At 34.9% G+C, this 15850-nt stretch overlaps 1 protein-coding gene across 1 annotated transcript; it reads right to left on the minus strand.

Annotated features, from left to right (window-relative positions):
* Positions 1–900: 900 nt before the first annotated feature.
* On the minus strand, positions 901–15716 carry LOC110443080 (VWFA and cache domain-containing protein 1-like). The gene is made up of 18 exons (XM_021487062.1): positions 15511–15716; positions 14478–14603; positions 14036–14115; positions 12448–12583; positions 11658–11947; positions 11004–11192; positions 10507–10675; positions 10199–10335; positions 9317–9489; positions 8771–8881; positions 8050–8160; positions 7683–7782; positions 7020–7115; positions 4635–4763; positions 3946–4055; positions 2959–3084; positions 2489–2625; positions 901–1517 (listed from the first exon to the last, which is right to left on the minus strand). Exons 2-18 carry the CDS (start codon positions 14503–14505, stop codon positions 1216–1218), a joined length of 2424 nt encoding a protein of 807 aa, XP_021342737.1. The 5' UTR covers positions 14506–14603; positions 15511–15716; the 3' UTR covers positions 901–1215.
* Between the last annotated feature and the right edge of the window lie 134 nt (positions 15717–15850).

Raw genomic sequence — 15850 nt, forward strand, 5'->3', positions numbered from 1 at the left:
GTGAGATGACAATAGTGCTCAACAGCTGATCGAGGTTTGTTTACGTCTGGTTGGGACAACGAGTGAGTGCATTATGGGATGTTCCAAACGGAGTACAGTCAAAGGGAAGAAACTCGTATAGCAGTTATGAACTGATTAGCCTAGTAATTCGTCCAACGAGTATTCTACTCCCATTTAAAATATACATGGTAAAAACGTAGCATTGTCCCAATGAGCTGTAATGGATATCCTAGAGAGTGAGAAAGGAGTTGTTTACCATATTTTCATCTGTGATATTTATCCATCGTTATTGTTCTTTAATACATTGTCTTCTAAACTGTTATCACTGACTTTGTTAAATTCTTTACCTAATACTGGACAGGACAATATCCACGAAGCGTTGTTCTCAAAAGAAGCTGAAATAAGCAACTTGGGTAGAACGTTTCACAACAATTCGGTCAATGTAATGTAAATTAAAGAATTTTTCTATTTATTACATTCATAGGTGACGATTGTAATTCACATGCAGATGAGTGACGATTGGAAAAGTAGCTTATATGTATAAATAACAATTCTGTCAGCAAATCTTGCAAGAAAATAAAAAAAATGCTTAAATGCGTTCAGCAGCCCATTCATAATTCCGTGCAGCCTTCTTGTCAAGCGTTAGGTTAAATAAGATAAAACACCAAAGATGACACTACTAATCCCCGTACTTTATCTGCAGTCAAAATGCTTAAGAATTGAATACATAGAAAATATAATAGTGTCCCCGTAGAATACATCAACGTTACACTTGTTTTGCAGATTAGACATATGTTTTCCACACGTGTGATACTCAATAAATATGTATGTTATTCCTAAACATTTTCTTCAGGTTTGAAAGTATGGATTATGAAAAGTTCTTTCGGTGACAGTGTACATACCGTACTAGTCATCGAAACGTCACAAAGAAACTCATATTGGTTGTGTAAAAAGAACTTTTCATAAAAATAATTTATGGTATTCAGCGAGAAACCATTACATTTTCTCTGAATAAAAACAAAACATCACACCTTTTTCCGTATAAGTTTGGGAAGTTATCGATACGATAAATGAGAAGAGTACAGCTGAATTCACTAATATTGGTTTTGTCCTGATCTTTGTCGGAAAGCAACGGTTTTTGATTTCACTTTACAAAAATAAAATCCAAAGATCGAGAGATTTAAACAGTCGTTACACTTTTCAAGTACATAGCATTTACCAGTGTTGGTGTGAAGTGCTTTCTTCATATGTAGGAGGATACATAGGGGGTGCTGACGGTCCTGGTTCCCATGATGCAAATGTTGACATTGGCTGTGCATTATTGGATGGAGCTGGCGATGTTGACATGGCAGGGTTAGCAACACCATTTATCTGACTAGGAGAGCTGCTGCTAGCTCCAGCTTGTTTCCGCCTCCATAATACTGTTCCTATTACTATAGCTAATACGATAAGGATAGTAATACTCACACCAGCAATGATACCAACACTGCCTCCTCCATCCTCATCCCCGCAGGAATCTGTAAACAATTAAATGGTTATACCGTTAATCTATGATTGAACAATATATTAGGATGGTTTGGTTACTTTCGAATGTTCGCACGTGAGTATTGAAATGTAATGTCATTATATCACTAAAACTAAAAACGCATTTATAATGTTACTTACAATGTGAGTGTCATGACTAACCTACACATTAGAGGATTTTCGCAATTTGAACTGATTTGCTTGACAGTAGGAACGTGCACATTATATATGACAATAATTTGAATTACTTTTATAAACTGCTTTATGATTATTTGAATAATCAACTGTATGTGAAATATGTTTGAATGTTTAATGTTAAAGGAGAAAAAAATCAACATATCTGGTAGACAATGAGTGCATCAAAACATTACTAAATGCATGTAGGCTTGCATTAATGAAACCATGGGGAGAAACTCTGTTAATTACGGTTAGATAATGTGATTACACTCACTACACTGACCCAGGTGATAACACTCCACTAATTATGATCAGACAATGTCGATTGTACAAGCTAATGTGGTTTAAGTTAATCGGGTGAAAAATACTCCCGAGATATTGAGCAAACGACGTTTCGGCAATCGAATAAAGTGTCATCGTTCCGTATATTACAGTTGGATAATGGTGGCTATCGAACTCTTTCGAGCTTGCATTGTGTACAAACTTCCTACGAAGGTATGAGATAGGAAACGGAGACCGTTTAAGAAATTGAAAAAGGAGCATAATTCCGTAAACTGCTGTAAGAAAATGGTCGTTATCAACCTCGACCGAACTTTCGAGGAAATCAACGCTCCTATGAAGTTTTTAGTACATCTGTTAAAAATTGCTCAAAATATAGAGCGGACACTTTGCACGCCATAACTGCTCACCCACATGGTAACATCATATGTCTATTGATGGGCGCTTATAAAGCTTTATAAAGCGCTTATAAAGGTAAAAAGTCGAATTAGTAATAAAATTCACTTACTGCCAGAGCAGTTAGGATCACTTGTTGCAAGAGCTCCATGTTGACAAGTGTAAACTGTTCCACAAGATGGTTTACTTAGAGTATCGTTGACATTGTCTAGGTAGCACCAGCTACAGCCCGACACATTGTGACATCCTCTGTAACAGGATATTGAAAATCATATTTCAATGAAATGATTTTATCAGAGGTCAAGGAGTTGAATGAAGAAATGTATTTCTCCTGTTAAAAATAGTTCGTTTTAGTACATTGGGACAATTTTGACCAGATAATTTGACGACAAAATAAGAATTCACACATAACCATAATTGGTTCAAATATAATAAGGTCTTAACAACATTTAAAATGGGAAATATCTGGTGTATGATAGCAATTACTATCACACAAAAAATGTGTTGTCAACATTTTGTTTAGCTTACACCCAATGCAGTACAGTACAACCGAATCAATTATATGTAGAACATCAGACGCACCCTTTCGTGGATCTTCCTGAGCATTGAGCATCAAAACAGATGCCCAGGTGTTTTACCCGATCAGTATCTGCCAGGCCCGCAGTTGATAGGTCGGGAGGCTGTGGGCTGCAGGTGGGGGCAGTGTCTCTACAATACAGTTGCAAAGTTTAAGGACGTTAAATTATATTCTACTGACTTGTTCCTTGAGCATACTGAAATAATTATGGCTATGCAAATCGAACTCATAAATGAGATAGAACTCAAAGGCAAAAGAAAACGACAAAATTCATATAGAGAGATGCATGTAACACACACATTCACACACAGATAGATGGTTGCACCTTTTAAACGTCATAAGAAACAGTAAGACAAAAATGAATTTCACTTCATTATACAGCTGTTTCGTCCAAGGATTCGTCGGTGATGCTAGGGATCGTAAAACCCCTGAATTATGAATTAAAAAATTAAACGAATATTGGTTAATTTTGAATGGAATTATATGTATAGAGTAACTCTGACCATCAAGGCTACAGCATACCTCGGGGACTAAAGAATCAACCGGCAGAGTTTAATACCTTGCATCGTAATACAAACAGGTCATTGCACCTTTACAATTTGGCAATATACACAGAAGGAAAAATATAGTCTTTTGTTGTATTTTGTTGTTTATTGTTTACGTTTTTTTTTTGTTTCGTCAGGACTCGTCGATGATGCTAGGGGCCCTAAAAGTAAGATTCAAAATAGTCTAAGTTATTAGGAAAAAATAGTTTTCGTTTATCTTAAATGCTCATAACTGAAATGAGGGTGTGATCTGTTAATGGAAAAGCTCCTTATTATAAGGATATAATCATTGTAAACAAAGATAAAATATTGATTATGAAAACACATAATTGTCAATTTAACACATGATACTAACATTAAATTGGCTGGCATTCAGTTAAGCTTCTTGGCATAGCTATAGAACACCTTTATCTGGGTAGCATTACAAAGTTTGAATATGGATGATACCTCAATAATGGATACGTGTCCAAACAATAGTTGAAAAATGTTTGTTTATAACACAGGCAGTCACAGGATATTGTACCACACAGCCGCTTGTCGGGAGAAACGCCATAGGACTGTAAAACAAATAAACAAATAATTTAATGAAATACATAACACTTAAAATTGAGATACAAGAATATGTCTAAATAATGGCAGACGATGTTCATAAATTCCTAAAAGGTATGACCAAACCGGTCTGAATAGACCTGTTGTTAATTACATGCATGCAATGTAATTATTTGCTTCAATCAAACGACATATATCATTCGTACTAGATTTGGCATAAATACTCATTATTTGATTTATTCTCTTCAAAGATAAATATAAGTTAACTGCATTCTATCAGTTTGAGCATGGATAATCTTTATTTTTAGATAATTAAATAAGGTATTAAATAACCCCGCTCACCACTCTTCTAAAAGAAAAATACCGCAGAAAAGGAATTAATTCTCCAATGTCAATGTGGAAATTTCTATAATGAAAACAAAGATAACTAATAGTTATCTTTGTTTTCAAAAGTATAAAGTTATGAAATATTTTTTGCCAACAGTATCCATATATCATGTCAAATACAGACTATGAGAGTTTTCAAAATGGTCCAATTACTAGCATACAACTTCCACCATTTGAAAATTGTGACATAAAAAACTCACGGTACAACATGAACTCTGAGATGATGAAGGAATCCTCTTGATGATTACAAATATGTTCGTATCGGCGACCGGATGTATTTCATAGCCAGCTGAACTGCTCATCCTATCAGAGCTGCTTGACAAACTGATCTATCAAATCATCAAAAATATGTATGAAGAGTGCAAAGGGCAAATTACCTCCTTTGTAAACGACAAAACAATTATACTAGAGATATGGCACGTTCATGCATACAATCAATAAAGCATCGAATGAAACTTGACACATTACAGTAAGGCTGCTTTTCATGACATGAATTTAACAGAGAATTAAAATAGAAATGTCAAGCCTGTTTTTCAGTACAATTAACACCAATCATTCATGAACTCATTTCACCGAACGTAACCGATCAAAACTATATTACAAAATGTACTTTGAAATAACACCAGTTTGCTGATATAATAGTATCTTAAAGCAAAAATAACATATGACCTCTCTATTTCGTATTGCTTTTGTGAAATAATTCACATATTTGAAAAAGAAAACACACCTATAAATGAAAAAATAGTGTTCTCGTGCGAAATGACATACAACGTGCGTTCAGGAGAAATGTCAGGAGAAATTTAGAAAACGACTTTTTTGGTAAAAAAACCCCGTCTTTCTTGGTCAAGGACCAGATCTATATACATAATACCTCAATCGTATGGTATATAACACGCTGAACAACACCTGTGGATGTTTTATTTACATTGCATTGTGGCCGCGACAGTCTTAAATCTAGTAGTTGCCCTCTTTTTTTTTAACATATTTCTGGAAAACGACAGTGCATAGGTGCTGTACCCGGGCCATCACATGCCCCACCCGTCGAGGCCTTACCCGGCCCCTCTCTCCAGATGCTCCCATTCCCGAACCCCGAATCCCCATCTCTCCACTCTGGACTCTCACTCCTATCTCCCAGACTACCTATGAAATTCTCCCGAAGTACTTTTAACAATCTATACAAAATTATCTATTTATGATTAGGTACCACCCATTGTACATAAGTAATGAGGCACGTGCAGCAATTTTAAACTAACTTCTAATCTAACGTTTAAGCTAACTTTTCCCTTCCAAACAACAATACTAGATGTACCATATGGCAATGACAGATGCCCCTGTCTGGTTTGGGGAGTTCACACTCTCGTTCCTATCTCTATGTCATCCATGACTGACTTGGTTGCCACTAGATCGATAGCCCGGTAGCATTATCTTCAATTCAACAGTCCCCCGTCAATCAATGCACGGTGTTACAAAAGTGTACTTTTGACCAAAGTGCTGCACTCTATTGATACCCACTGTCTTATATATTATAAGATGGTTCCATCCTTTATCATTAAGTACCTATAATTACAGCCCATTATGTTACACGTATTACAATTTATCATATAACTCCCTGTTATGCAGTGAATACATCCATTTCATATTTTTGCATAACTCATCTTAGTTGACCTGGAGTGATTTTGACTGGTTGACCGCATCACACTTTCCCACGATGGTAAATTACTCCGCACTACGTAGTAAATAAGGCGGACGCAAAATGTTCAGTTGGTTCCATCGAAATGTGCATTTTGTGTTTGGAAGAAACATTTGCGGCGGACCTTTCAGCATTAACATTTATCAACAATCTCCCATAACACTTCCAAAACCAGTGAGACGACGTAGGTAGGAAAATCGAATCGGACAGTGATAGTCAGTCTCAGTAAAGCTGTTGACACCTAAAATTTTCACGAAATGTGACACTTTGTATTGTCGTGCGCTATGACGTAGTGTGAACCGTGTGCATTTGTTGCTCTTTTTTTGTTAAGAATCGTCTGAAAGTTTCAGATGAAGCTCTATATTCGTCCAAAGCATTGCACAAATGGATTAAACATAAATATCTATCCATGTTGTTTGAGTGATTTAAAAAAAGAAATTTGTGACTACTGTATTTGTTAAACCGCAGATAGATCTGACCTACATTTTGATAGTAGTGCTTCGATCATGTAAACAAAAAACACCTCATGAAATGACGGACGATGTAATTGTTTGTTTTAACGAATGCAAGGACAGTACTTCAGTTAAATGATAAAAAGTATCTTACATTCGTTTCCATGTCATATGAGATTTATGAAACTCGTCACGAAGTTTTTAGTTTAGCTCGCTAGAGGCTTGCTAAAATGAAAATTTCTTGACTCGTTTCATGAATTCCATATAACATGGAAACTCCTCCTATATTCATGCTTCAATATTATTGCCAAGCCCTACCTAATGCATATCCAATAAAATACACTAGATAACCTCAAATCACTTTTATTTCATAAATTCGGTCAATTTGGATATATAGTTATTACCTAAGAAAAAGAGCAGCTAGGAGTAACATGGACACTTACTCGGTAAGAAAACTGTTCTTTGATGTTCTCGAAATCTAGACAACTGGTTTTTATCATGAGTTGATTGGTAAGCAAATCCTCAGCAATCGTTGGTTCCTGTAAATATTTAAAGGAATTACAAGTCTCAAAAAGTATCAACACTAAAACACGAATTAGTACATGTATCTTAGTATAGGTATTATAAACTGTACATAACACAAGACAGGATTATATATATATAAACGTTCCGATGTATTTATTCTGTCTTAACGATTCATAAATACTAAGACAGCAATATGAGATGTGCCTTAATGAGTAGCTCCAGCAAGTTATCATGATACCAATTATGAAAGTATATATATGTATGTAAGCACATAGAGTGGCATAATACACATTTTAGCCATATATGTACTACCAGTTGTGTTAACTACATGTATATACATTTGTATTTATGTATCGTTGTAATATCAGGGTTATAACAAAACAATTGCATGTCTTTACCGTAATGACATCTATTTGTGTTTTTACATTACCACCTCATTAGTCACAATTAGACAACAATGTATAGCATGCAATGATTCATACCTAAGTGTTTATTTACATATTTACATATTCTGCCATGATGCATTTTTAACTATTTATGTTCAGATGTGACAATAACGTCTAATCTACACTAATCATTACCTTTTGTGTTATATGCATATTTTCAATCATTGGTTCGCCTGTGAACTCCACAAAATCCTTGTGTACAACAACGAGCCCGCTGCTATCTACTACCAGACAACTGGAAAAAAATGTCTTAATATTACATTACACCCATAGCATCACTATGCGTTGGTTTATAAAGTGTAAAAGACGTTCCGCAAGGAATGTCTTTATTTTATCGTGTTTATCTAATTTGCGTTAGTTACTTTGCATTTTTAGTTTTACCATTGATCTAACATGTTATTTCTTCAAATTTTAAAATATGCAAAACAGCGGTTACGAAACCAACATTGTATAGCAGTTTCGAGTGATCGACAACGAAAAGAAATTAACACCAACGACTTACTTGTATGTTGTCTCTGAACATTTAGAGTAAGAGCTCAGTAAAAGTTGATACATGAAAGGAACACGGAAGTCTGTCCCCGCGACAGCAACTACAGGCGTTGAACTACCAGTACTGAAGATTAAGTACAACATTATTCTCTGTTATTATGAATAAAAAGTGCAATAGTACATTTGACCCTTTGCATAGATCTGAGACTTGCTGCACAAATTGAAGGCCTATTTTCACGAATAAACCATCCAGATTAATACCGATGAAAGTAAAATTTTCATGCAATTGCGAATTTTTGCATGCGTTCTTTGGCAAAAACAAATCGGAATTCAAAGTCATTAAATAGTAACAATTGCTTTCCTTTCATAATTGCGTCTTTTTTTAGCGTATCGTTAGTTTTTCGTATCTATATCATTTCCCCCCGAAGTCGTTCAATTGAAAACTACACATCGTTCACTATATCATTTTCACAGTGAAAAATAATATATATTTGTATGACATCTATATATCCCGAAACCACAATGTTGGTTGAATTAAATATAAGCTTGTGGTTCCATAAGTTATCACTTTGTAAACGGATAGAGTCTCAATTCATCAAATCGAGTTCGTTACATTACGGATATGTGCGTCTCAAATTTATTGACCTCCGATGTGTCGGAAATGAATAGTATGTACTTAAAATATGTATGTTTTGTTGATCTATTAAATGATTTAAGACAACATATTTACTTACCTCTTTTCCTGGATGGTTGTAGAGACGGTAATGACATAGCCCAAAGACCACTGGTCAAGGTATGGACTGCTGAAAACTATCTTCCCTTTTAGCGCAACAGATCTGATAAACCTGCAAATAATTATGATGAGGAATGAAGGTTAATTCGTGTTGGGTTAGATAATCAGAATAATATCTTTAAATTTTGGCACACAATGAATGAATTAACGAGCCTAAATAATTCAATTACTACAGGTGTTTTAGCTCTGTGAATTCGTAGAAACTTTAATTCTCCTTTTCATATGAACTTTAGAAGTAAACAGTCTAAAAGATTTTGTGATATAGAAACAAAAAGTAGATTAAATTGGTTACCTATGCCTTGAAATTAGAATAGCTGATGACTATACCGTTAAAACGTAAGGGTAAACATAAAACTCAAAGTATATAAGGAAATAAAATGACATCGGGAACTTAACACAATTGTAAACAAATCCTGCAGCTCTCGTTTGGGGTGTATGCAGTTTCTGTCTCATATGGCATCCAGAAGTTAAAGCTATAGAAACGTACCATGGTCTGCGGGTGTGGTCGGAATTCTTTGGAAGCTGCGCACCAGGGTAAAGCCGCATGATGCCATCAGTGGTACCAATATACCGCCACAGCACAAGTTGTTCCTGCTCCTGATTGGCCTTCCACATCTGCTCTGCCTGATAGGTCAAGGTCACGGAGTTGGTCACAGAGTCCTGCCATGAAAATATATGTTTAGTCGTTTGTATAAATTTAGTGCCATAGAAATGTTAACGCTTTTCTTCAGAAATCTTTAGACGTTATCGACAGCATTTTCTGTTTAAAATGTGTAGATTTCCATGATACAAAAAAAAAATGGTTAACTTCTTACAGTTTATAAGTTTTCACAGCCTTTTTGTCTGATAGGTAAAGACATGGATCGAATGGGTGAATGTATCGTGATAAGATTTTTATGTTTTTATGATCCACACGATTTATATGTTCTGACATTTTTTAAATCACATCCACACATTTTGACTCACACAGGAGCGTAGGGTCAGTTTTATTTCCGTCATTATTTTATCAACTTCAAATAATTATTTACTCATTGGCTCAAAGAAGTACCTGTATACCTATTTTGTCTTCAAGACCGGTTAATCCCTTTATTAAAAACATATTTCCTATGGTTTCATTGATATCATATTTAACGAACACTCATTTAAGATTATTTTGTGAATTTTAGACACCGTCCGAAATGAAAACAAAATACAAAGCAGTAATGTAATTTAGCTTTGACATGCGTTTTCTGCCGTTGCCTTATTACAGCGCTACATGGGCGACTAAAATACATAGCAAGAACTATCGCGCAAATATCATGTCGACTGGTATTGACTTACTCAACGGAAACAGTATTTTTCAAATTGTTTTAGTACATCGAGAACTTACCTTCAATCCAGGGTTGATAGTTGTAGTACCTCGGAGAAAATTCTCATATCTTGTTACTATTGCTTTAGTTTCCTCTGTGTTAAGGTAGTTAATTGGATCTTTAAATGCCCCAGGTGTTAACATAGTTATTGAATAATCTACAAATAAACAGAGTATTTATTTAAAGAATTTATTGTTAATTAGTTGACTTTGAAAAAATATTCTTTTCACAAATAAAGTCAATTTTATTTAAATAATATTTATATCTTAATTTCAAAACAGATTTTAAAAATAATTTTTGTTGGCTGAGTTTTGTTATAATGTTATACCTTTGGTTGAATATCTGTTGAAATGCTTGCAGAAGGAAGTTCCGGGAGAGTTGTCCCAGTCCAGTCTGTGGTAGTTAAAGACGTCACCGTTGGGTGTCATATGCTTGAGCCGAGCCAGTGTGTCTCCTTCCCCAACAACTATCGCCATAGATAGGTTACTGTTAGGCACCTGTGGGTGCGACATACATTTTAAATTGATATAGCAAACTCCAGATTAAAACAAGTTACTAACAGTGGTGAGGGGAGTAGGTGACGCAGCTGGTAATTTATATCTGAAATGAAACTTGTATGCAATAAGGCAACCCGAAACGAACTACAAAACGCAACAATTCAATCAATTAATTTTCACATTTAGTGGAAAAGACAGAAAAATCTCAACAAAAATATTTCATTTTAATAACTGAAAGTTAAATAAAATTTTGTTTCAACAGATAGTCTATATTTCTTACATTTTCATAATAAAAGTGTACCTGTTTTACATCAATCATTTTACTTACCGAACCCCACGCATAGGTAGATATAACAGAACGGGTCTCAATGCCTTCATACAATACACTGCCACGGGGAATCATCCGTTGTGAATTGAATTTTGTCTTGTTAGTTGTCCCCCTGTAGTAAAAATACACCACTTCAAAGCACCGTGCCGCTAACCTTCGCTCATTTTTCTTATCAACAGGATAAACAGACTTTTATTTATTTTTCTTCTTACATAGGAAAGGTTATTAATTTCCGTTAAATCGTTTAGCATATCAAGTGACGCATTAGATCTCCATCAATTAAAATGAAAACACTTATAATGTATAAACATTAACATGGCTCTACCGAACACGTAGTCGCCATTCGTTGGATTCTGCTCTCGTGTCATCACGTGAATTTGCTAAGGCATGATAACACGTAAACACGGCCTCAACCTTGCGCGCACGGAGATAAGAATCAGTCGGGAAAGACTTCGCCTGTTTTTACTTGACATAAACTTAAGTTCAAATCTTTTCATACCAGTATACTTAAAATATTTATTAAATTTTATAACTTCAGTTCCAACCGCAGTTTTTTAACAGCAGATTGCGGCACGGTAACTTTAATATGAACATAAAACTCTCAATTGCGCATAGAAACAATTTCATAAAAGATGTTTCCCTGTCGTAATATCAAGACATGACATGCTTCAACATTTCTTGAATGACAGTCGCTGCACCAGATGATCTCTCTAGATTTTCGATGTGGACAAAGATTGGGTCGTCTTTTACAGATGAGAGTTGGGGTAGTTGAGGATGCATAAGTGTGCGGCCATACTGGTCTATGATGAACGCATAAGATAAGTCTCCCTCGTGAAAATATGTTATGTCTGAGAGAAGATCCGCCATCGTGACGTCAGAGCAAGACACACCCATCAGATCTCCTGAACCTCTATACACAGGTAAACATACTGACGTGATCAGACCTAAAACGAAACCAAATAAGCATATTGGCATCATGTCTATTATTTTTTCTGTGTCTTATTCAGTACTGTGTATTATTATGTAAACGAACAAAAAACGAAAACAAACAAATAAACACATAGTTTGCTTATCAATAGGAATGAAAATGTATTTATCCAATTTATTTGGATTTCAAAATAAAGTATTTAATGTTATACCGAGGGAAAAAGAGGTAGTTATTAAGACATAGTAATGTGCTGATGCCTATTTTGTTATGCATATGTGAAATGAAAAAACAATGCATAAGGACAAAAAAAACACACTTCTATTACTCGAAAATTACTACGAGTCAATTAATGGTACCAATGATACATGATAGACCATACATAACGCAACTTAAACAAAACAAATCTGCAAACAAATGTCATGCAATTGATTTCATCCTATTTGTTTAGACATCAGGGTCCTCCATCTAAAGAAAACGGCAGCCCGCGAAGAGAGACCTCCTGTATTTGTTACTTACCTAATCCGAAGAAGTCTATGTAAGGTACTGAGAAGACAGGTTCAGTCCGATATTCATTACTGCTGAACCTGTTGTAGTAGGACGCCATAGAACTTCTTAGGAGACTAGGATCTATAATCTGCTTGTACTCGCCTCCCTGTATAAACCGTAAAATAAAGTTTAAGTGAGCTTGCAATACTTAAAAAAACACCATTTGAAATGTTAAATGGAGATAATTTTATGGAGGTATGGGGATAAAGAAATTCAAAGCCCGTTTACATTTAACACTCAATGTCAGAGTTTTTCCTTCTTACTCTTAGCTGGGATTTCCAATGGCTTACATGTTGAACGCCGTAGCTGGCGACAAATGACACCACTTATGACAAGGGATAATATCATATATCAGAACGTTAGCAAATAAGATAATGAGTATTGGAAACTGTCTGCAATGCGTTTATGCAAACAACTCCTTGTTGAGATTTAGCAATATACGTTTTTGAACAAGAATTTAATGTGTGCAGCCATGTAAAGAGTTGGTATTCTTTATGAGTGCTAAACATGAGATAAAGGTGTCTGCACATCTACGTATGCAAAATTAACCGGGTAAAATTTACAACATGAAATTAAAGAAATCCTGTCTTCCTTTCGCTTCGCTGATGATTTCAAATTTGGGAATTACCTGTTCTATTTTTGTTCTAAATCGTTTGAGTTCTAAGTGTTTAGTACCAGGTCGGCTGACATTCTGAAATGTGATACCTGACGTCATTAAATTTACACTGCATGAAAAGCATTTGCAGACTGATTTAATATTAGAGTGTGCATCAAGTACCCAACACCTTTTTCAGATTTTTTCAAATATGTTCTTGCTTAATTCATATATCATCTAACAAATATTTGTTGCATTCGGAATTTTATTGTCGATTTTACCTATTGTTTTTAGTTAAAGAAAAGAGAAAACAAGTCTTTCATTAAGTGGTAATCTAGGCTATTGAACGTTTACCCTTTGAATAGATTTTGGCCTCAGTATCTAGCATAGATGTCAACATTGAAACCGCTAATGAGGGAGAAATCTCCCTTATTCCATATTTCCAATGAAGGAGAAATGAGTGAAATGTGATTGACACTGCTTTGTTCAATTTATCTTTCCCTTTTTATGAATCTGATTCAGACAAACCTGTTATGATAATTTCCCACACACTGCAGTAACTAGGGGATCATTAGACCACAGGAAGTAGAGTTTGAGTTTGTGCAAGTATGTACTTCGATAATGGTGTTACGAAGGGATATGGGTAAATTCTGGTCAACATGAGGGACTCTTCCTCCTAATGAGGGAGGATTGACAGCTATGACCTTGGGAAACCTCTGCTCTAATAACCAAATTCTACAACTTCCGATAGAATATAAGAAAGCAAATAATGCAGAAACTCAACCTTATGCATACTACCCAATGTAGAACTAAGTAATATATATATTAAAGCACTTGAAATAGAACGAATAGTTGTTTAATATATCCAGTTACTTTTACGATTTATTTACAAATAGAAAGTACCTCAACATGTGTGTAAAGCTTAAAGTGTAATGTTATAAATATCAGATATAAACCACAAACCTTGATTACTCCAAATGAAGGATTCGTTTGAGTTTGAGCAGCCATATTTTCTAACAACGTTTTGTCCGTCGCATCAAAAGCTGTAAATGATTAAGACATGTTAAATGGATAACTTATCCCTTTACTATGATATGTTGTTAATGATGGCATTGCGTATTTGCCTGTTATAGTAGTACCCTATTTTGATCTACCCTCCGCTATACATACTCTAACATTGTGAAAAGAAGTAAGATTTTACAACTTCAGAACAACATAAGGGAGCATTGCTCAGAAAATTGATTGTTTCTCTCTCCATTATAACAGTCTATAACCTGAAGACAATTCACCGTTTGGTTTGTAACTGGACAGTAAATGGTTTATATATATCTGTACACAGAAATTATACTAGTGGTGAAAAGATGGGAATCCATGAAGGTTTTGATTTACAGCGATTACAACTTACAATTCCCAAGAGCGTAGGTAAAGATCATAACTCTGTTCCCGAGTTTTTGATTTCTTTGTGCTATCGTTGTTAGTGGATCACCACCAGCCGTTCTTTTCCCATCTGTTAGAAACAGTATTACCTGTTCTGAAAACAAAACAATTCAAATTTGTGGAAATAAAAATAGAAACAAGAAAATGACCGTAAGACTTACGTTTCGGTGATTGATAATTTTCTATAAATAGGTACAACTTTAATTTTGACACCCTGAAATATGTAACATTCAAGGTATAATCATATTCCAAGGTGATAAATGAAGAAATACAGAGATTTTTTTTCTATGAATACCAACATACAGTGACATTTGAAACATAAACTTATCCAAGGCATTCTCATTCCTAAAATTTGTATACACTTTGATCAAAATCTGTTTAGAAATAGAGAAGCTACAGTGAGCACAACTAATCAGTTGATGATTTTTTTATATACAGCAACATTGACCTTGACCTTGATCTTGGAACCCTCCACATAGATATATCAACAATATTCTCATACTGGACCTTTGGATAAAGTTTGATCAAAATATGTCAAAGAATGAAGTTGCTAGAGTGTTTACATTGGATCGCGACGAGACGGATATGAGCAACACTATAAGCCACCTCACAAACATGTCAGCTTCTTAGGAAGGGTAAGTGTTGGTGCGGCACCACATGTGGTACCCATTATATGAGTTTTAGTGATCAATTACAAAATAGTTAAAAAAGTATATCTTGGAATTCTGCATATAGGAAATAGTTGTCTTTTAAATGCAAACATAAGTCGTGACAAATTTTGTTTTATTTATCATTGTCATATGCCGTATTTATCTGACTTGTTGAATGTTTCAAAAGAGGAACACTATTTCTAGCCATCCAGTAAAAACAAATGAAAGATTCAATGAAAGAAGCATTCTTATTATTATATACATATATCCGTGCTGAACATAGCCATGCCATGAAACTCAATGTGAGGTGTGAATGAAATGAATTGAAATAGTATACCTCTATGTACGTACCGTTTAAGATATTATAAGACGATTCAAAAACATCAAACGCTTTTGTCAGTGCCGCTTCATAGTTTGTAGCAATCCCTGTTGTCAGACTGTTTATCTTTCTCTTGAGATATTTCTGGTTTAGCGGCGTTGCCAATGCTAATTCAAGGCTGAGACACGAACGTTCTGATACTCCAACAATTGCAGCGTTTGACTCAAAGGCGACAACCGAAACCTAGATAAAGGTAACAAATACATGCATTTCATGAAGGCGAAACAAACATTTTTTTTATATAAATAAAAGAAATGCAGCCATGTTTACACAATTGTAGTCGGCCAGAGTACACAAGTAGGGGACAGATTC

Source organism: Mizuhopecten yessoensis, unplaced genomic scaffold (genome assembly GCF_002113885.1).
Source record: "Mizuhopecten yessoensis strain PY_sf001 unplaced genomic scaffold, ASM211388v2 scaffold716323, whole genome shotgun sequence".
In the NCBI taxonomy this organism is placed as follows: Eukaryota; Metazoa; Mollusca; class Bivalvia; order Pectinida; family Pectinidae; genus Mizuhopecten; species Mizuhopecten yessoensis.

Coding starts and splice junctions, on each gene's coding strand:
- LOC110443080 (XM_021487062.1), bottom strand. CDS start 14,505: ATGATCTTTACCTACGCTCTTGGGAATT. Junction 14,116..14,477: donor TACCTACGCTCTTGGGAATT/GTAAGTTGTAAT, acceptor AATCATTTACAG/CTTTTGATGCGACGGACAAA. Junction 11,948..12,447: donor CATAGACTTCTTCGGATTAG/GTAAGTAACAAA, acceptor GTTTCGTTTTAG/GTCTGATCACGTCAGTATGT.